This window comes from Marasmius oreades, chromosome 2 (genome assembly GCF_018924745.1).
Source record: "Marasmius oreades isolate 03SP1 chromosome 2, whole genome shotgun sequence".
In the NCBI taxonomy this organism is placed as follows: Eukaryota; Fungi; Basidiomycota; class Agaricomycetes; order Agaricales; family Marasmiaceae; genus Marasmius; species Marasmius oreades.
The window spans coordinates 4,378,801-4,396,633 of NC_057324.1; the positions used below are offsets into that span (position 1 = coordinate 4,378,801).

The window sequence follows — 17,833 nt, forward strand, 5'->3', positions numbered from 1 at the left end:
CAAGTTGAGATTGAATTGAGTTTTAGAGATATTGAAATTTGAGTTGAATTTTTGGAGATTGAGATTTGAGTTGAATTTTGAGATTGAGATTGAGATTGAGTTGAAATTTTGAGAGCATGATTGAGATTGAGACATAAGACACTACTACAATCTACAGGCTTCAAAGCTAATAACAATATTTTTTTTTGCAGTGGGTTCTTAAGAGGTCGCTCAAAAAAAGTTTAAACTTTGATTTGAGAGAGACGTCGCGACGTCTTCGGTTTAAACAAAATGCATGAATTTACTGATAATGTCTGGACTCCTCAACGGTCAATAACACTGATTGGAGGGAATCGGCTGAAGGGATGGCCCTAGGATAATCATGTCCGCGGTAAGCTACCATATGTCTCATTATCAGATACAGCGGATGAAAGCTCAAACACAACGCACAGAAGGTTGAAATCTCACGGGATGATTGTAGAGCTTGGGCCCAATCGAGCTTCAAACGCCATATTGCAAAGAGTAGATTGACTAGGCTCAGGAAAGCGAAAGTGGCTGGGAGTGTCCTCCAGTTGAAGTGGAGAAACATGTTCTGCTGGGAACAGTTGTGCCCTTGATCTCCCTTACGGTCGTTTCCAACACTTGCAAAAAGATTGTGCCCGCAATGACTATTAACCACAAAAGGAGATTCTCGCGAGATTTTTCGGACTCTCCTTCAGATCTGGTACCTCCAGCTGAAAAGGAAATTCTAGTCCCTGTCATCGGATCTGCCAGTTCGATCGGGAAACCAGCACATGTCGCTCAGCGCTGAGGCTATGAGGGGTATTCTGGGTCCTCCTGACCCACGATAGGTCCCGATTGTTTTCCAGTCACGTACCAGATTTCTGACATGTCACAACCAGGATTCAAAATTCAAAATTCAAACTCAACTCCTTCGAAACCTGAAGACATGAGCAGGGGACCACGCTACGCTTTACTTCCTTCTGAAGGAGGATCGACAGACGACGTGGAAATTGAGGCCTATGTCCCTCGGCCGTCACGCAAAAAAGGTATGCGTTCCCGTAGTAGCAATATTGTTTTTGATAGTTCAAGTCCATCTTGCAGCAGAGAACCTCGTTTACTTGTCGGCTTGCATTGGCGGGATATTATCTTCCACCGTCTCTGTTATTCTCTTGCTTTCAGGTATCGGTGGCACCGCCCAACAAAGCATGTCAGCCTCGCTTCCAACGCGTCGCGCCAGCACTTATCTCGGCCTCGACAAGGTTGACTTCACCGGTAGCCCTACATTTCCTCCGATATCAAGTTTTGCGCATGTCGTACTCCAGGCAGATCTTCAGAGTCCTCAACGAGCCATGTCTGAGGATGATCGCAGTTATTACTCTCCCGAAGGTGTGATCTACCCGGACGATCGACATATACTGGCCACACCGAATGTACAGCACTTGTCTCTTGCGTTTTTTCTTTCCGCCTTCACTAATGATTCAACGATGCGGGCAGGTCTCGACCGTTGTTCAGTTCAGAAACCTGGATTACGGGATGGAACGGTGTGCGCTTTGGATTTCGACTCCGCCGGTAAATATGTCTCATAACCCTGCTATTCGTATGGACGATGTTACGATTGACATATGGGAACTGGATATGGCTGACGAGCTTTTCCCCCCTTGCGGGTGTTTCTGGTAAATGGGCCGCCCCACCTCGGCGACGTTCGCTGTATGCCGACCGACTCGTACTCAAGGAAGACTCTTCCGGCACGGTGAAGCTGAAGGAATTTTTATGCCGCTCGGGGGAGTTTACAACTTTCGAGGTTTCATGTTCTCCTGGGATTAATGATTGCTTGTTGGATTTTTGGCAGGTCAAGGGGATGCCGTTAAACGGTGAGAACCTCGGAAATTTGATGGCAATTCATAACATCCTGATTCATCTTCACGAGGTGTTTCTATGAGACAGTTCGATTCAGTTCACCTTTCTGGAGTTGTAGTCTAAATTTGAGCATTTTTCTGTTTCGAACTTTCAGTCATGATTGATGTTACGACAAAAAAAGGGGCGGCAAGAAAAATCATGATTCATCATCTCACTGTTATCATTACAGAAGTGACAATTACGAGTTCGAAGACGCTGCTGCGCCGTGTGATGTGATATGGAAGGACGAATATTTAAACCACTGACAGGCTGCTCGTCCCAGCTGACTGCTATATAGCCAAATACCTGGTGAATATTTAAACAACTGACAGGCTGCTCGTGTCGTCCAGCTGACTGCTATATAGCTAAATTGGTGAGCACGGTTTCCCTTCACTTCGCTTTCGCTACCGTCGATGGCATTCTCATTTCTTCATCGACTCCTCCCTCAGTCCGCGAAATCCACAAGGCCTCTAACACAGATCATCATGTCTGCTACCTCTCCCAACGCTACTTTCACAGAAGGCCACGTTCCCTACGTCGTCAATGGGGAGACCCTTAAAACCTACTACAAGCTCTTTGGCTCGCTCAAGGGCTCGACGAAGCGCCCTCTCCTCGTGTTACACGGAGGCCCTGGAATGTCCCACGACTACCTCCTCCCCATCTCAGACCTCTCCCTCGCCCCGTATTCACGCCCCGTGCTGTTCTATGACCAGGTCGGGAACGGCAAATCGACTCATCTCCGCGAGAAACCGAAAGAATTCTTCACAGTCGACCTGTTCGTGAACGAGCTGACCAACCTTATCACCCACCTCAAAATCAACGAGTATGACCTTCTCGGCCACAGCTGGGGTGGGATGCTTGCTTCGGAAACCGAAGTGAGGTTGCATCCCAAGGGGCTGAAGAGCATGGTTTTGACCGATACGCTTTCCCAGACGAAACTCTGGGGAATGAGTACTATGCAGCTCGTCGGGGCACTCGGTGATCCATCCATCAACGCTGGGATGGCGGCTGGGTTTGGTGATCCGGTTAAGTACCGAGCTGCGTTGGAGAAGCTCCATGCAGTTCATGGGTGCCGAGTTTCGCCAGTCCCGAAGGAGGTTACGTTTGGTGTCTTGGATCAGATCTTTGGAGACAAGGAGACTGGGGAGGGTGGCGATCCGACTGTGAGCATCAACATGTAAGCGTTCGGTGTTCCTTTTTTGTCCACCCCGACTTATCCGTTCCTACTACTCGTAAGGTTTACCGGTGCTATCGCTGGATGGTCAATCGATGACCGCCTGAAAGAGGTCACAGTCCCCACGTTCGTGATCAACGGTAGATACGACATGGCACAGGACTTTGTTTGCGAGGCCTACTTTTGGAAGGTCACGAAGGCCAAGACTAAGTGGTACACATTTTCGGAGTCGAGCCACACCCCGATGTGGGAAGAGAGGGAGAAGTATATGAAGGTTATCACTGAGTGGCTCGATCACATCTAGTAGTTTGGTAGATCGGACGACATATGTACGTGGGGGGATCGCGCTTGTAAAGTACATTCATTATCATTTTGGGTAGAACTTCTTGACAACACAGTGTTCAAGTTCACTTGTGTGAAAAAGATTCGGAAAGCACATATCTCGGGAGACCGCTCTTTGTAACAGAGGGTCTGGTCACCTAGGAATGTGCTGGAGAGGCAACGATGGATGAGGGACCTGATGCAAATATATGGTGGAAAGTAATTAAAGGAGGAATACGTAGTACGTTAACAAGTCTCCAGCTCGCGGCCTTTGAACAGGCCACCATTGATTTCGGGCTCCTCGGCGTTTTGTCGTGTGAGTCTCCGGAACATGGACGATTTCCCACGCTTTCCACTCATTTCTTGTCTTAGTGTCTGTCTACCTCTCATCTCCATCTCCTACGCAGAATGCTTGCTCACCTCCAAGCTTCGAATCTCTAGTTAAATCTCGAAGTCCTTGGTATTCTGGGCCAACCGCAACAAGAAAGTGTTCCCAACAACTCTGCTAAAATCGACATAATTATAACTAGAAAAAGCTCTTCGGGGTTGCCGCAAGTGAATAGGAAATAGGTCCATACTACTCAACTCAGATTGCTCCTTGAAGAAACTCTATTTTACGCCAACCTGAATCATCAATTCATATGGCAGGAGGCGAACTAGTAGTACCATGAGCTGTGCCCGGCCTTCAAAAAAAAAAAGAAAACACATCTGAGCCTGCTCAGCCACCGTTCAAAGTTCCTATGCTACCACGCGCCAGTGCCAGTGGTAGCATTGGAAATGTTCCACAACTTGGGCTACCCCAGGGGCCGACTTCTGATTTCCTTGCCCGGCGAGTATGGTGAATTCTGGCCACAACTCTACCCAAACTCTACCCAAGCTTGCAAAAAGGATCTGGAAGCGAAGCGGTACTGGACCGTTCCATCATGGTTGGACGGCCTCCATCCGGGTTGCAAATGTTGGTGAGTCCCCTCTCGAACGGCCCGATTTTACACCTTCAAAATTTTGTGGCCAGTCACTTCTATCTCCTCTCACTTTTCTCGGGGGCTCAGCACCTCTATGAACGTTTCTCACTTTAGAACCCGTTATTATGACGATCTCATTACTAAATATCGGCTACTGAACTCAGCCAATTGATGAGCACTGGCACGAGGAGGTCAACCTGAGTCGATATATAGCCCTCTTACCGACCATCGCTCGATTGATTGCGTTCGCCGACAGTACCTTTATCAAACTCGAAGGCTAGCGGGTTCATTTGCCTTGGTTGCAAAACTCAGGGGACCATGATTTCGGTACTTCGGCAGCCCCAGCCGCGAGCTTGCCACGAAGCTTGGGGGTTTCATAGTCGCGATGTTGAGGAGACTGTTTCGCTCACGCCAATTTGGACGAACATCGGGATGTGGAACGTATTTTATCCAATAAATACATAGTACACGGAGCCAGCAAAGCACCAAGGTCGTACATCGTATATCGTACACAAAACGGACTCGGAACGGTTATTTGGAGGGCTACTGGCACTATCACACAACACCAGCACTATGCATCTTCCTACCCTTATCATCAAAAATATCATCCCTCAAGTCATTCATAGCAATCTGGTTGTTGAAGCTCGGAGCTGTGGTATGTCCACTGGCATGAGATCGCGTGTGGAAACTCGAAAGCTGAGTCGTTCGGAATTGTATTTCACCAGTCACGATGTTTCCGCCTCTGTAGCCTGATCCCGAGCCGCCACTGCCTTGTACGTAGTCTGTTACGGATCTTCGAGTGGCTACGCGGATGATGATGAGGAAGGGAGCTATGATCTGCCAGTGGGGGGAGGGGATGGGTCAGAATGCTTTTTTTTTTTGACCGTGGCACGCTCGAGTTCCAAACACATACCTGGACTTGAGATAAAATCGGCAAGAACAAATCCGACTCATAGTTCCCCGCAGCGTAGGTCCCAATAAACAGAATAGAAAACAAGGAATACAGTGCACAGCTCTCCACAAGCATCGACACGATCCTCTTATAGACCCCATTGGACGATGCGGATAGGTTGTATTTATGACTGTGCCAGAGGAGACGGAATGAGATGATGAGGGTCAACATGATGTTAAGTGCCACGGAGAGGACGAAGTAGGGTAGAGCGAAGTTGACGGCGATGCCTGCCCAGAGGTTCGAGCCGGGGCGAGAGGACTTGTATAGTGTGAGTACTCCCGTCGCTTTTCAGTAAGTCAGTGGGGCTGATTGAATATGGATTTTTTTAATTTCCCACTTACAGATAGAACCACCGAACATGATCCCGGGCATGACGAGGACCCACTTTTGCATGTTGTAGATGACATAGCATCGGTACATCTGTCGAAAAGAAAGTTACCACGCCAGACAACAGTGCACGAAGTTCCGTGGGGGCTTACCAAAAGACCATCTGCGAACCAGTTGGATATGGTGTAGGCGACAGTAGACATCATCCCGCGCCACGTTGAATATTGAGACAGGGCATATACGCCCGGACCACCAGGGAAGTTGCGGAAATCGATATAGCTGCGTTGCTGCAGATTAAAATTTGCTGCGGTGTGTCGTGGATTAATAAGCAACTCCAGCAAGCACAAATACAGGTATTAGAATATTCCAGTTATTTCTCTCATTCTTTCTTACTCAGCTACTTACTCATTCTCCTCAGTATACAGTACATACAAGAACATTCTAGATACATGGACTACTAGTATATAAACCAGATGTAAAGCCTACACAAAATAGAGTTCTTTCCATATTTCCACAATACGGTGTAGATGGTGCCGAGGGAGAACATGAAGATGACATAGAGAAGCATTGGTTTTCTCTTTTCCTTGTTGGGAGAGTTGACAATCGCAAAGACACATTGGAAGAAAAGGACAATGGTCATGCCTAAGCGGAAAAGGGCGTCGGTTAGTGTGGATCGACAACGAACACCTGAAAAGCCTACCATAACAGATACCGCCCATGATGTTACCGGCGAAATACGTATTTTCCAGCCAGATCAGCGCGGGAGGTTCTTGAGGGCCATAATAGCCAGTCTTGGGGCCGGGAACTGGCGGTGTAGTGTTATTCTCTCCGGCGTCTGACATTGATATTGCTGGGGGAACCCTGAAGAGTTGTCCGCTCAACTTGGCCAACTTTTAACTTTACTCTCAGGAGTTTAAAAACCAAGGAGTTTCCAAGACACCAAATACTGACACCCTTGGATGGCATGGGGAAGAGAAGGCAACCTGGAATGTCCAACGTTGAAATCAAATGATCCAGTGAAATCGAACCGTATATGTCCTTGGTCTCCCTTCTTCTCCCTCCCAGTTTGACAGTTGACGTAAGGGCCTGCCACGAGCCTTAGCCAGGCTTATTCCGTGAACGTGCGAGTTTTGCATTGCAGTGCGCCATCGTAGCAGGCTGGCTAGCCGATCTGTACTGAGCAAAGAAGATAGTCGTGCTTTGCTACGTACAGCCTGGTACGGGGCGGGGGTAGTAAATTCAAACTCCGCGCTCTTCACGTATTGAGGAGCTTACTTGTTAAGATGTTAGAAAGACAGCCCTTGATAGATAGATTACATGGCATGTGGACAATTGTCATTTTCATTTTACCAGTTTCCACTTGACAACACTGAAGTTTCCACAGTCTTTTTTCCCATATCATTCCAGCACTCCCAGCGAAAATCCTGTTGAGATTCATACTTCGCCCTCCAACCTTCTAACACAGCCACTCAGCCACTCAGCTATGTCGCGCCCCCTTTTCACAGTATACCTCCGGTTTCTATTTGGCCTTTAAGTATTTCATCTTATTTACACTTACATTTACATATATACTTTTACATACCGTTTGGGCTCCCTCAGTTGTTGTTTATCGCACTGAGGTGAGCCCTAACACTTTTACTTATTATTTTCATTTTTGACTTATCATATGTAGTCTCGTCACAACAGGTACATTACTACATTAATTTAGTTGTTGTTTATCGCACTGAGTCTCGTCACAACAAATCCAAACTCTAACGACTCCAACCAACGTCATCGTCAGTATTCAAATATCCATTTCCACTGCACGTTTGTTGGGCGATCACAAAGCTTCCAGACTACACCAAAGCTGGCACATGTTGTACAGAATCCAACCATCTGGGACCTGACAGTGATACAAATGTGGTGCCTTGGGTCAAAGGCCAGATCTCGGGCTCGCGGCCTTTACAGGTTATTTCGCCGACACCATTGATCGTCGAGGTGAGTATTTGAGTAGTAGTGCGTGAGTCGCTTTGAAGCCGGATGCATTGCATCACAAAAATCCGGGGATTGGGATAATGGATTATCATGACGTGCCTGTGATATCTTATCCCAGAATCAGTATCATTTCCCTGCCAGATGATGGGATACCTTATTTTGGATTATACCGGATTAAAACCACGGGGGTAAACGCTAATTACGATGGCTCCTCATCTGCTGTTATCACTTATCTGACGACCTACCATCAAATATAATGTAGATATGACATGATATGACATTATCATGTTTGCCCTACACCGGGGCAAAAAAAAATCTGTAATGCTCATTTCGGCGTAATTATTTCATATATGGTGCACTTGATGTTGCTATATCAAGGATTTCTTAATTTCTGTTTCTGATACCAATTGACGTGACTGCAAGCTATATATAGAGTAACATATTATAATTATTATATTTTGGTTTAGTATATTTTACGGTTTTTAGAAGTTAACAGTCACATGCATGCAGTACCGAGTAACCGAAACTGAGTAAGTTAGTTCGTACTTACAAGTACTATTTTGTTGAAGGTCAAATTTAGGCCTGGTGCTAGCGATTTTGATTGCGTTACGCGCGCACGCCGGCCATACCTACGACGTACAGGTTCATCCCCACATTCAAAATCTGAGTTTAGGACATGTAATATGCACTCATCTACTACTCTACCTGCTCTACAGGTGATGATCCTGAATATTATACAGTTCTAAGATGGTCACTGCTGATACATCTAACAAGGCCAACAAAGGCACCCCCTTGTCCTAATGTAGAAGCCCTACATTGAATGATACCCCATTAAATTTTGTGGCATGAAGGACTCCCTGTCACAACCAGCTTATTTTATTTATTACATCAGGCAAGCTATAGTCATTATGAGATAAGCAAACAAAAAAATTATTGGGGAGTTGTACGCTATGATGACGAAGTCAGAAATTCGGGAGTGAATGAACTCCACATTATTTCCTTTTGGAGATCATTCAGGGTTTGACAACTTAAAATATTCATACCGGATAGATGATGGAAAAATATATTGACTTGGTAATCTGCCTGGCAAAAGATAATGGATGATATTGGAGTATCTGGTTTCAACATCCTGACACGTGGTGACAAACTGTGTAACAGTATATCACAATTCGCGATTTTTTGTGATGTGACCACACTATTCATTCACTTTTAGAAATGTTCTATCTATCTGGCCTCACTCGGCGTTTTCGGCTCGGCTTATATGTGATGACCGCGAGGGTGAGGCTATTAAAACTCCGTTGGCGCAGGGCCTGGCTAAATCGAATATTTTTTTGAACTCCCCATTTTGGAAGCAGCCATCTTGAAGTCCTAATAGCACAACCGACGGTTAAGAGCACGCTATAAGAAACGGGTCTGCTTCTGCTGCAGAGTTGTTGAAGATAGTTCCTGGAATGCTGATTGAATTTTACTAGGTGTGTCCATCCATTTCAGTTCACAGCTGTGTCGGCGCTCGCAGTGGGGGCTTGTGTAGGTTATTTCCCCTTTCCGTGATTGATCTGATTACAGGTAAAACGATATTTAAACACTTTGTGTTGCTGGAACAGCAGTATAGCGCTCTAAATACCCAGTGGTGAGTACAGTCCCCTACTTCTCTCCGTCGATGACATTCTCATTTCTTCGTCGACTCCTTCCGTCCGTGAAATCCACAAGGCCTCTAAATCAGATCATCATGTCAGCTACCTCTCCCGATGCTACTTTCACAGAAGGGCACGTTCCCTACGTCGTCAACGGGGAGACCCTCAAGACATACTATAAGCTCTTTGGCTCGCTCGAGGACTCGACGAAGCGCCCTCTCGTCGTGTTACACGGAGGCCCTGGAATGTCCCACGACTACCTCCTCCCCATCTCAGACCTCTCTCTCGCTCCCCATTTACGTCCCGTATTGTTCTATGACCAGATCGGGAGCGGCAAGTCCACTCATCTTCGCGAGAAACCGAAAGAATTCTTCACCATCGATCTGTTCGTGAACGAGCTGATGAACCTTATCTCCCACCTCAAAATCAAAGAATATGATCTTCTCGGCCACAGCTGGGGTGGGATGCTCGCCGCGGAAACCGAAGTGAGGCTTCATCCGGAGGGGCTGAAGAGCATGATTGTCACCAACTCGCTCTCTCAGACGAAATTATGGGGAATGAGTACGATGCAGCTTGTCGGGGCACTCGGTGATCCATCCATCAACGCGGGGATGGCGGCTGGGTTCAGCGATCCGGTCAACTACCGAGCTGCTTTGGAGAAGCTCCATGCAGTTCATGGATGCCGAGTTTCACCAGTCCCGAAGGAGATTACATTTGGTGTCTTGGATCAGATCTTGGGAGACAAGGAAACTGGGGAGGGTGGCGATCCGACTGTGAGCATCAACATGTAAGTGGTTTCCGGCAAATATTGATGCTCCTTTTTTTCCGCCCGACTTAACCGTTCCACTCGTGAGGTTCACCGGTGCTATCGCTGGATGGTCAATCGAAGAACGCCTACACGAAGTCACAGTCCCCACATTCGTCATCAACGGTAGATACGACATGGCACAGGACTTTGTGTGCAAGGCCTACTTTTGGGAGGTCACCAAGGCCAAGTGGTACACATTTTCGGAATCGAGCCACACCCCGATGTGGGAGGAAAGGGAGAAGTATATGAAGGTTGTCAACGAGTGGCTCGATCACATATGATCTAGTAGTTGGGTATGTATATCTATCTGGTGTTTCCGGAAGTTGTAAAGCACATACGTTATTATTTTGGGTAGACTTCTTGTCAACACAGGTGAGAATAAATCATTAACAATAACGCTTGTCACCACAAGTTACCAATAACTTTCGCTTTCGACTTTTGAAAGGTATCTAATCAGTCTACAACAGAAGCCGATGTCATCACTACTAACTATCGGCTACTGACTCGGATCTTGAACGATCAATGACCTGAGCTACTGACGCGAAAATTGGGTACGACGTTTACCGTGATTTTTGAAAGATATACGACGGAGCAGAAGCAGAGGAGCGCGGTACCTAGTACCGATTGAGATTCTAGAGTCTGTGCCGGGTATGGGAATGAGAAAAGGGACTCCCAACAGTTCTCTCATGAAGTTCCCTGGGTTTGGCTTACTGGCTCGGAGTTACCGAAATGACAACAGAAACGCGATTCGGTGTTAACCAGTCAAGTCTACCGTTGCAATTGGCTTATGGATATGGAATTTGGGAAGTTGGGAGATACCTTGAAGTCCTGTCGCCAGATCGAATGACGAGGCGCGTTGGTCAGGGATCCTTGGACAGAAGGCCAAGTTGAGGAACTCCCAGGTCAAACAGCGACATTCAGAATGTCCACCTACATCTCTCCTGTCCCTGCGATAGTTCCCTCCTCTGCCCACTCGAAGGTCCATCATTCACGACACTTCAATTCTGGTCCTTTGGTGGAACCGAGCAAAGACGGCCACTGAGAATATCTTGGTCTCCCCACAAACTTGACCGTGGTGCACCGAGAAAGTCGATAGAGGATTGACCCGAGAACGGCGCATTGCCTTAAATTTCCCACATGCAGATTAAAGCGGATTTACAGTAGTTTGTATCGTTTCAGTGGTGTTGATTTCATCCATAATAATGGCGCTTTCCTTGGGAACGTTGAAGTGGGATGGAAGTCTGCCATTCTGTAACAACAGCGAAAAGAAACATATCCGTGTTCTGCTACAGAGTTGTATTGTGCGATTCACATAGTTCTGGTACAACATGCGTCTGGACATCGAGCACTACGAACCGAAATACCACGCCAATACTGGTCTGGCAATCGGGAAGCCTATCAGAGAAATAACATAGGCGGTGAAGAGCGGAAGTAGAGGGAAAAGTAGCAGTTGCGAATGGGTCAAGAAGGGTAGTGCTAAAGAGCAAAAAAAAGTACGATATTGAGAGTCTTGACCGTTCGTTACAAAAACGATGGACATACCATTCAAACCAAGATAAATCCCATAGATGTACTGCGCAAAACTATATCGAGAAGGATGATTTCGATTTCAGCATCCGGAAGGAATCCTGCCGCGAAACCAACTCACCCTCCGACCCAAAGCGTATTCCCTACCCACATGTACAACCAATTCTGCTGACGATCCTTCTCTCCTCTCAAAACAATCGGCAAGAAACAAAGTTGCGCGACATAGAGCGTCAAAAACAGCGGAAAGAAGGCATTTGTATGGACATCGAATGCGTAAGCCCATTCTACGCGAGAGTCTGAAGTAGAGTTATGAGTGTAATGTGAAGTGGGTGTTAGTTGGACGAGGAGGCGGTTCGAGAGCAGCCTAGTGTAAAGAAGATCTTCAGGCGGGCTCAAGAGGTCACAAGGTCGATGAAAACGCACCACAGAATGGTAGCGACTACGATTCCAGATAAGAGAAAATCGCGGACGATCATGAAGAAGATCAATTCCAACGTTTGAGAGAAAGAGTATGAGTAAACCAGTGACCAGGCGACTGCTGCGACTGTGGGTGTACTTGTTGAGTGAAAGCCCTCAGAAGAACGAAGGTCATAATTACATACCAGCTAAACAAGCCCCAATCAAAACCAAGATAGCTGGATCATCCCTAGCCCACTGGTTTTTCGTCTCTGTGAACAATTTTTTCGCTCAGCACCTCCGTGCTTTCTTCCGTGCTCTGAAACCACATACGCTTGTGAAAGTACACATTCCTGTACCTGTAACAGCGCAAAAATGGAATCAGTTGCATGATTTCTGGAAGATATTACCAGGACACGCACACTCGTCGAGGCGCAATACATAGATACGTGAGCTGCCATGCTGCTTGCTCAAAATCCTGCGTGAACGACGTCCAGTCAGTAAAAGAACATATTAAACATTGATATCTACGCGTCCCAGAATGAAACGGTCCATTCCAGCTGTACCCCAAGACCCATTTCATCCATTCTAGAGAAGCCGAAAAGGCGAAAAACCATGGACAACCCACCATGTGTTTGAACCGATGTAATCTTCTAAATATCAGAGGAATGCGCTGATCCAAAGACTGTGACTGTGGTCGACCGGCAAATCCATTTTGGTAGGGAGAGGAAGGGGGGATACCACTGCTGGTGAGCGGTCGAGAGTATGAGGGTAATGGCGATTCCATGATGAGTTATGCGTCACTCCTTGTGACAACGCTCTCGCTCGCGGCTCACTATGATGTATTGAATATTCGTAGGAGGGTGTACATACGGGCGTTAATCTTACAGTAAAAATTGTTTGCATTTTTCAGTGACCTCCAGATGTTCAGAGAAGATTTTCATTTCCTTCTCACCAGATACGATTGAGGAATAAAAGAAAGAATCCATTTTTGGAGTTCACCAAGGATCTGAAGGACCTGGGGTAAAGACAGTACAGTATAGATATCACATTAGCCTCCAGGTACTTTTGAAAGAAAGACTAAGAGAAAAAGATGTGCATTTCATGTATAGAAATGAGGGAGAGAAAAATGAACGGAGACTGAATGCCATCCAACGCCTAAGAACCCATGTCACTTTCTGCCCTGATCCACCGAGCTCCCAGCAAGTTGTTCTGCCAACCCTTCAACGGCCGCATCATTCCTTCTGGGAGTCTCATCCTTCTCATCAATTCTCCCTTGCTGCCTCGATTTATCGTCTTTGCCATCCAACACACCCTGAATTAAGCTCATCGTACTCTCCAAGCTTCTCCTTCTCGTACTTGGACTTGTCATCGTCGTACCCAAGCTAGCCTGTCGAGAATGACCTCTCCTGAACGGTGTCACAGGTGGTGACATCGATGGTGAAGATGGTGTGACAGGGCTCGTAGGTGAAGGCGCAGCAGGAGAGCCTAGAGGAATATTGGTATTGATGGTAGATGGTAAAACGTTGTCAGATGGAATCGATCCTCTGGATATCGCAGCGTTGATACCTTCCGTGACACCATTGGCGGTGACAGGAATAGAGGGTTCCGCTACGTGATCAGGTTCTTTGGGTGTGGTTGGTAATGAACCGGTAGCAAGAATCGCTCTACCTTCTTCAGAATCCGCGTCGTAGAGATCGGGAGGAAGACGCTCGTTCTCGATGTCGGATTTACGACTGGTTGTAGAGGCACAGATGTCATCAGCTGGCATTCAGGAAACCATTAAGGAATGACATACGCGTCATCAAAGCCCTTGATAGCTTCCTTAATACCCTCACTACCCGATGCCAAAGTACCATATGGCAACTTGGTCATTCCAGAAACTGTCTTGAGCTCTGAAACCTTCTCCGCATCTTCTCTGCAATGTAGAGTTAAGCGTCAGTCAACCCGTCTACGACAGCGATAGCACCATACCGAAGGAGAGCGAAAACCCTGGCAACCCTTCCGACAGCCAGAATCTTGTTCTTTATAACCTTCCTCCTCTCAAGTCCTTCTTCTTCGGTTGGTACAGAAGGTGCAACAGGAGTTGGAGGAGCGAATAAATCATCGTCCGATTCCTCTTCAAGCTCTTCTTTCGTGCATGTGTTAAGCACTGCGACAAGCATATCGGTGACTGTGGAACAATACTTGAGTAAGAACAACTACAGCAACAGCTGGACTACGCACTCTTCTCTCCAACAAATGGTAAAGACCACGTGAAAACGTCCATGAAGTTCGGCAACCAATATGGATGAGGCGTGCAGTTAAACTGCCGAATGTTCATCACATTGCTTTCGTATTTGAGTACGGCTGCTTTATTGCTATAAACGTCGAGATAGTTGGGTGCCGAAAAGATCGTCATGACAGACGGAAACCCGGTCGATTTGGTTTTTCGGTACATACGGTACCTAGAGATGAGGAAGAATAAGTTATTGTTTAAGAAGAAGAAGAGGAAAGTAAGCGTACCCAGCGTCCTGAGCCTCGTGCGCTCGGATGATAGACAACAAGTTGTTCCTTTCGAGGAACTGACATGCTGCTTGATAACTTGAAGGAAAAACGAGATGTCAGCAAGATAGGCTACCCACGATAGGACCAGCTGAACGCACGTAAAGAAGTACGAGCAACCTCTGACGTGATTATGCAAGAAGCTATCCGTTGTCTTCTCGCTGCCAAAATCTTCGACAGGATCTGCCCATAGGATATCACACATCAATCCGTGAGTGGGTGGCTCACGGAATCGGTCGAGCTAGGATTATCGCGCATGAGTTAAGTAGCGGAATAAGAAAAAAGAACGACTTACCGCTCTGATATCATCCAGAGTATTCAACTCCGGGGAAAGTCCACCGTGTATACAGAGGAACTGCTTGTTCATAATCGCGGCAAGTGGAAGTGCGCAGAACGAATCCATGCACGCATCGTATATGCGTTCAGAGTATTTGTGTTTGCCTGGTAAGAACCGGTCAACACATTGCAACCAAGTGAGAGCAGTTGAAACGTACATTCGAGCTTGAATGTGAAATAATCCGTCAAGTGTCGGCATTCATGATTTCCACGAAGGAGAAAGAGAGTATCCGGATACCAGATCTTCAGGGACCAGAGGTATAAAACACACTTTTGGTAGGTTGTAGATAAGACGCCGTTCGAATGGTCGATTTCAAGAGAGACTTACTTCGATACTGAAATAGCCTCTATCAACATAGTCACCCAAAAAGAGATATCTCGTGTCGGCAGGGCTTCCTCCCACTTCGAATAATTTCATGAGATCGTACTGTGCAAATCAATAAAAATAATGAATGAACCGCGGGAACGATGAGCGGGGACTTGAAAACATACATATTGTCCGTGTATATCACCACAAACTGCATGTGAAAACCAGTTAGCAAACGAGAAGAATAGAATAAACGAGCCTGCCGCGTGGGGGAACGCGTCACGATGCCTTAGACGACGTGGCTCGCCTGACCACCCCCCCTCCACCTCAACAGCATTTTTAACCAAAGCAATCCACTCACCGGTGATAGGAGCATCCACATTCAGCACATTAGACTCCCTCTTCAACATATTAGTCCCCTTCTCTAAGATCCACAATGCCTGCTCCTCACTCAGCCGACCCTCCCGATAAAAATGGTTTTTCAAAAATCCGATATCAGGCTTCGTCGTATCTTGTCCATGATTAGCGAAAAACTGTTCTGACGTTGGGATAAACATCGCTGGTGCTTGGACCTGCCGCAACCAATGCCACGAAATGAATCAGAAAATGCCGATCGATAGTGGCGTATGGACGAAAAATTAACGCACATCCTTGATCACCCTCTCCTGCGTGTGGATCGTCGACCCATCCTCGAGGGTGTGCTGGGTGAAGTCTATCTCGGGCAGAGGGCCCTTTTCTGTTATTTGTTCAATCGCTTTGGCGTACTTTTCCATTGTTGGAGTTGTTGTTGGCATAAGTCGTTATAGTGACTTCTACAGCTCCAGAAAGTGATTGGATCCGATTTCGTTGAGTATTATCAAATGCAAGATCGAACAAAGAGCGTGAAGCGAGTGTGGAAGCTTTTTGCGTGTTATTTTGCTGAGGGCGATGGTGTTGAAAAAAAAGAGGTAAGAGATTATCGTATGCGTAACGCTGGCAGCTTAGAATCGGCAAAGCTGTACTGGTTAGCTGTAGAGCTTTCGCCCTTTGCCTAATTCTTGGTTGATAACCTGGAGAAGATGGCAATCGTTTCGACGTATATCGAATCAGACTGCTGAAACTTCCTGGTCGTAAACGTGAGAGTCCGGGATAGAGAAATGAGGACAGTGAGGTTCAGGGAGAAGGAACGTCCGCGTTGTTGGTCACCGCGTCACCGGTGACCAGATAGTCACATATCATGCTCACCGGGAGAACAAGATTAGCACCGCCATTAACGATGAGGACCGCATGCATAATGTCGACAATCTGATACCATTCATTATAAATTATCAATTCATGGTTACATATAGTACAGCACGCTGCTATGCAAGCAAAATCAAAATTCGTAGTCAGTCAACGGACAAAGAGTAGCCTAATAGAACGAGAGGAATAACGATCAGCAGGTTGTAATCCACGCAACGAAGAGAAAAAAACAAAGGAAGTAATGGCTCAGTCCCGGTGAATATCCTTCATGTGAATAAATCGGACATATGCTTGTCAAATTATACGAAGAATCATCAAAGACGAGAGTGCTGACATTGAGACGTACCTCCTTACGCGTATGAACTCACACGGTATGACAGTGCACAGGTCAACATGTTCCACGATGACGAGGGTCAAAGGTAAACTTTTCGATCATCGTTTCTCCCTGGCCAAGTTCATAGTCTTCTCCGAGCTTTAAACTAGTCGTAGAAACTTTGGAAGACCGTCAAACGAGCTTTCTCTAGACAAGAACTACGCACCATCGTTGAGAACCCGCCCACATCCATATTCTGTTCCATTGAAATTCAGCACAATGCTCGACAACCATAGTCAAAAGAGGGTTGCTTCAGTGGGTGGTGAGGGCATGGGCCCATAGTATTGAAGTCGCCCGCCAACAAAACTCGTCGCAAGGGACCACAGAAATAATGGCTACTAACCACCTGATTATATAGAACGTGTCGGTAATAAATTTCAGGTCGAAAAATGAGAAATGGGAAAAATAAAATGTTCAGTTGGTGATGCATGTTACGAGTGGGGATCATCGAGTATCGTCACCGACTCGGGTTGATGGAAAGGATCATCATGTAAAGCAAAAGTAGAGAACTCACCTCTTGACGAGGAATTAGGGTGACTTCAAAAAAGAGCTGGGGCTGGTAGGCGCGTGGAGGAATGGAGAAAATAAGAGGAAATACCAATGAATTCAGACTCCGCTTGAATTTGGCACGCCTCCCATCGCTCCTCTGGTCTTTCTTGCAGTTCTCTTTCTTTTTCTTCTTCATTGCTGTACATGTCTCCGTTTCCCTGGTGTCTCCTTTAACTCAAGGTAAGTCCGATACTCCATTTTTTTCTTTAGCTTTACTTCCTCTATGATGATTCATCATTCAGTTCTGCTTCCGAAAGAGTCTTCAACTCTTGAGGATAACCTATACCTTACCAAAATTTTTTCTGAACTTTTTTTAAATGTTTTCTTCTTTTGATCTCTTACTGACAAATTCCTGTTTCAGATCTGTATGTCGACCGACACTTCTTCGTCTAAGAGCTTCACGGCGTTACCTCAGAACTGTGGGTTTTTTTCTCCTACCATTCCAACATTTACATTCCGATGAAAATCAAGTTTATCCATTCTTTGATTACTCTTCAGCCCGCTTCGACCCAAGGGTCCCTTTCTTCGGGGAGGTGCTACGCCTGGCACC

At 46.5% G+C, this 17,833-nt stretch overlaps 7 protein-coding genes across 8 annotated transcripts; 3 read left to right on the forward strand and 4 right to left on the reverse strand.

Annotated features, from left to right (window-relative positions):
• Nucleotides 1-456: 456 nt before the first annotated feature.
• Nucleotides 457-1,659, forward strand: E1B28_005133 (uncharacterized protein; the record flags this gene model as incomplete). The annotated part of the gene is made up of 3 exons (XM_043149677.1): nt 457-1,028; nt 1,084-1,412; nt 1,477-1,659. The coding sequence occupies exons 1-3, from the start codon at nt 869-871 to the stop codon at nt 1,657-1,659; spliced, it is 672 nt and encodes a 223-aa protein (XP_043014284.1). The 5' UTR covers nt 457-868.
• Nucleotides 1,660-2,175: 516 nt separating this feature from the next.
• On the forward strand, nt 2,176-3,356 carry E1B28_005134 (uncharacterized protein; the record flags this gene model as incomplete). 2 transcript variants are annotated; one of them, XM_043149679.1, is made up of 3 exons in its annotated part: nt 2,176-2,251; nt 2,328-3,055; nt 3,116-3,356. In XM_043149679.1, exons 2-3 carry the CDS (start codon nt 2,364-2,366, stop codon nt 3,354-3,356), a joined length of 933 nt encoding a protein of 310 aa, XP_043014286.1. In that variant the 5' UTR covers nt 2,176-2,251; nt 2,328-2,363. The 2 variants fall into 2 exon arrangements, with proteins under 2 accessions (XP_043014286.1, XP_043014285.1); XM_043149678.1 differs by lacking the exon at nt 2,176-2,251 and having other exon boundaries at nt 2,260-3,055.
• Nucleotides 3,357-4,761: 1,405 nt separating this feature from the next.
• E1B28_005135 (uncharacterized protein) lies at nt 4,762-5,918 on the reverse strand. Its single transcript, XM_043149680.1, has 4 exons — nt 5,767-5,918; nt 5,629-5,707; nt 5,249-5,571; nt 4,762-5,172 (listed from the first exon to the last, which is right to left on the reverse strand). Exons 1-4 carry the CDS (start codon nt 5,818-5,820, stop codon nt 4,891-4,893), a joined length of 738 nt encoding a protein of 245 aa, XP_043014287.1. The 5' UTR covers nt 5,821-5,918; the 3' UTR covers nt 4,762-4,890.
• Nucleotides 5,919-6,096: 178 nt separating this feature from the next.
• E1B28_005136 (uncharacterized protein) lies at nt 6,097-6,456 on the reverse strand (the record flags this gene model as incomplete). Its single annotated transcript, XM_043149681.1, has 1 exon — nt 6,097-6,456. One exon carries the CDS (start codon nt 6,454-6,456, stop codon nt 6,097-6,099), a length of 360 nt encoding a protein of 119 aa, XP_043014288.1.
• Nucleotides 6,457-8,918: 2,462 nt separating this feature from the next.
• E1B28_005137 (uncharacterized protein) lies at nt 8,919-10,436 on the forward strand. Its single transcript, XM_043149682.1, has 4 exons — nt 8,919-8,999; nt 9,061-9,218; nt 9,299-10,009; nt 10,077-10,436. The coding sequence occupies exons 3-4, from the start codon at nt 9,318-9,320 to the stop codon at nt 10,309-10,311; spliced, it is 927 nt and encodes a 308-aa protein (XP_043014289.1). The 5' UTR covers nt 8,919-8,999; nt 9,061-9,218; nt 9,299-9,317; the 3' UTR covers nt 10,312-10,436.
• An 824-nt stretch (nt 10,437-11,260) lies between these two features.
• On the reverse strand, nt 11,261-12,753 carry E1B28_005138 (uncharacterized protein). The gene is made up of 8 exons (XM_043160737.1): nt 12,582-12,753; nt 12,376-12,431; nt 12,287-12,312; nt 12,160-12,225; nt 11,981-12,101; nt 11,679-11,921; nt 11,573-11,613; nt 11,261-11,506 (listed from the first exon to the last, which is right to left on the reverse strand). The coding sequence occupies exons 1-8, from the start codon at nt 12,738-12,740 to the stop codon at nt 11,379-11,381; spliced, it is 840 nt and encodes a 279-aa protein (XP_043014290.1). The 5' UTR covers nt 12,741-12,753; the 3' UTR covers nt 11,261-11,378.
• A 166-nt stretch (nt 12,754-12,919) lies between these two features.
• On the reverse strand, nt 12,920-16,327 carry CNA1 (3',5'-cyclic-nucleotide phosphodiesterase (PDEase) (3':5'-CNP)). The gene is made up of 12 exons (XM_043149683.1): nt 15,788-16,327; nt 15,502-15,712; nt 15,326-15,351; nt 15,162-15,260; nt 14,992-15,103; nt 14,793-14,938; nt 14,599-14,738; nt 14,459-14,536; nt 14,180-14,400; nt 13,928-14,126; nt 13,752-13,871; nt 12,920-13,689 (listed from the first exon to the last, which is right to left on the reverse strand). The coding sequence occupies exons 1-12, from the start codon at nt 15,932-15,934 to the stop codon at nt 13,125-13,127; spliced, it is 2,064 nt and encodes a 687-aa protein (XP_043014291.1). The 5' UTR covers nt 15,935-16,327; the 3' UTR covers nt 12,920-13,124.
• Nucleotides 16,328-17,833: the final 1,506 nt, after the last annotated feature.

What these genes read in the sequence shown, in the direction of transcription:
- E1B28_005137 (XM_043149682.1), top strand. Translation starts at nt 9,318, where the DNA reads ATGTCAGCTACCTCTCCCGATGCTACTTTCACAGAAGGGCACGTTCCC. An exon ending in CCGACTGTGAGCATCAACAT is followed by an intron (nt 10,010 to 10,076) that starts GTAAGTGGTTTC and finishes TCCACTCGTGAG; the next exon opens with GTTCACCGGTGCTATCGCTG.
- E1B28_005135 (XM_043149680.1), bottom strand. Translation starts at nt 5,820, where the DNA reads ATGATGTCTACTGTCGCCTACACCATATCCAACTGGTTCGCAGATGGT. An exon ending in GGTTCGCAGATGGTCTTTTG is followed by an intron (nt 5,708 to 5,766) that starts GTAAGCCCCCAC and finishes TCTTTTCGACAG; the next exon opens with ATGTACCGATGCTATGTCAT. An exon ending in CATGTTCGGTGGTTCTATCT is followed by an intron (nt 5,572 to 5,628) that starts GTAAGTGGGAAA and finishes CTTACTGAAAAG; the next exon opens with CGACGGGAGTACTCACACTA.
- CNA1 (XM_043149683.1), bottom strand. Translation starts at nt 15,934, where the DNA reads ATGCCAACAACAACTCCAACAATGGAAAAGTACGCCAAAGCGATTGAA. An exon ending in TGTGGATGCTCCTATCACCG is followed by an intron (nt 15,352 to 15,501) that starts GTGAGTGGATTG and finishes TTTCACATGCAG; the next exon opens with TTTGTGGTGATATACACGGA. An exon ending in ATCAAGGGCTTTGATGACGC is followed by an intron (nt 13,690 to 13,751) that starts GTATGTCATTCC and finishes CTCTACAACCAG; the next exon opens with TCGTAAATCCGACATCGAGA.
- E1B28_005138 (XM_043160737.1), bottom strand. Translation starts at nt 12,740, where the DNA reads ATGGAATCGCCATTACCCTCATACTCTCGACCGCTCACCAGCAGTGGT. An exon ending in GTAGTCGCTACCATTCTGTG is followed by an intron (nt 11,922 to 11,980) that starts GTGCGTTTTCAT and finishes TCTTTACACTAG; the next exon opens with GCTGCTCTCGAACCGCCTCC. An exon ending in GATTTATCTTGGTTTGAATG is followed by an intron (nt 11,507 to 11,572) that starts GTATGTCCATCG and finishes TTTGCTCTTTAG; the next exon opens with CACTACCCTTCTTGACCCAT.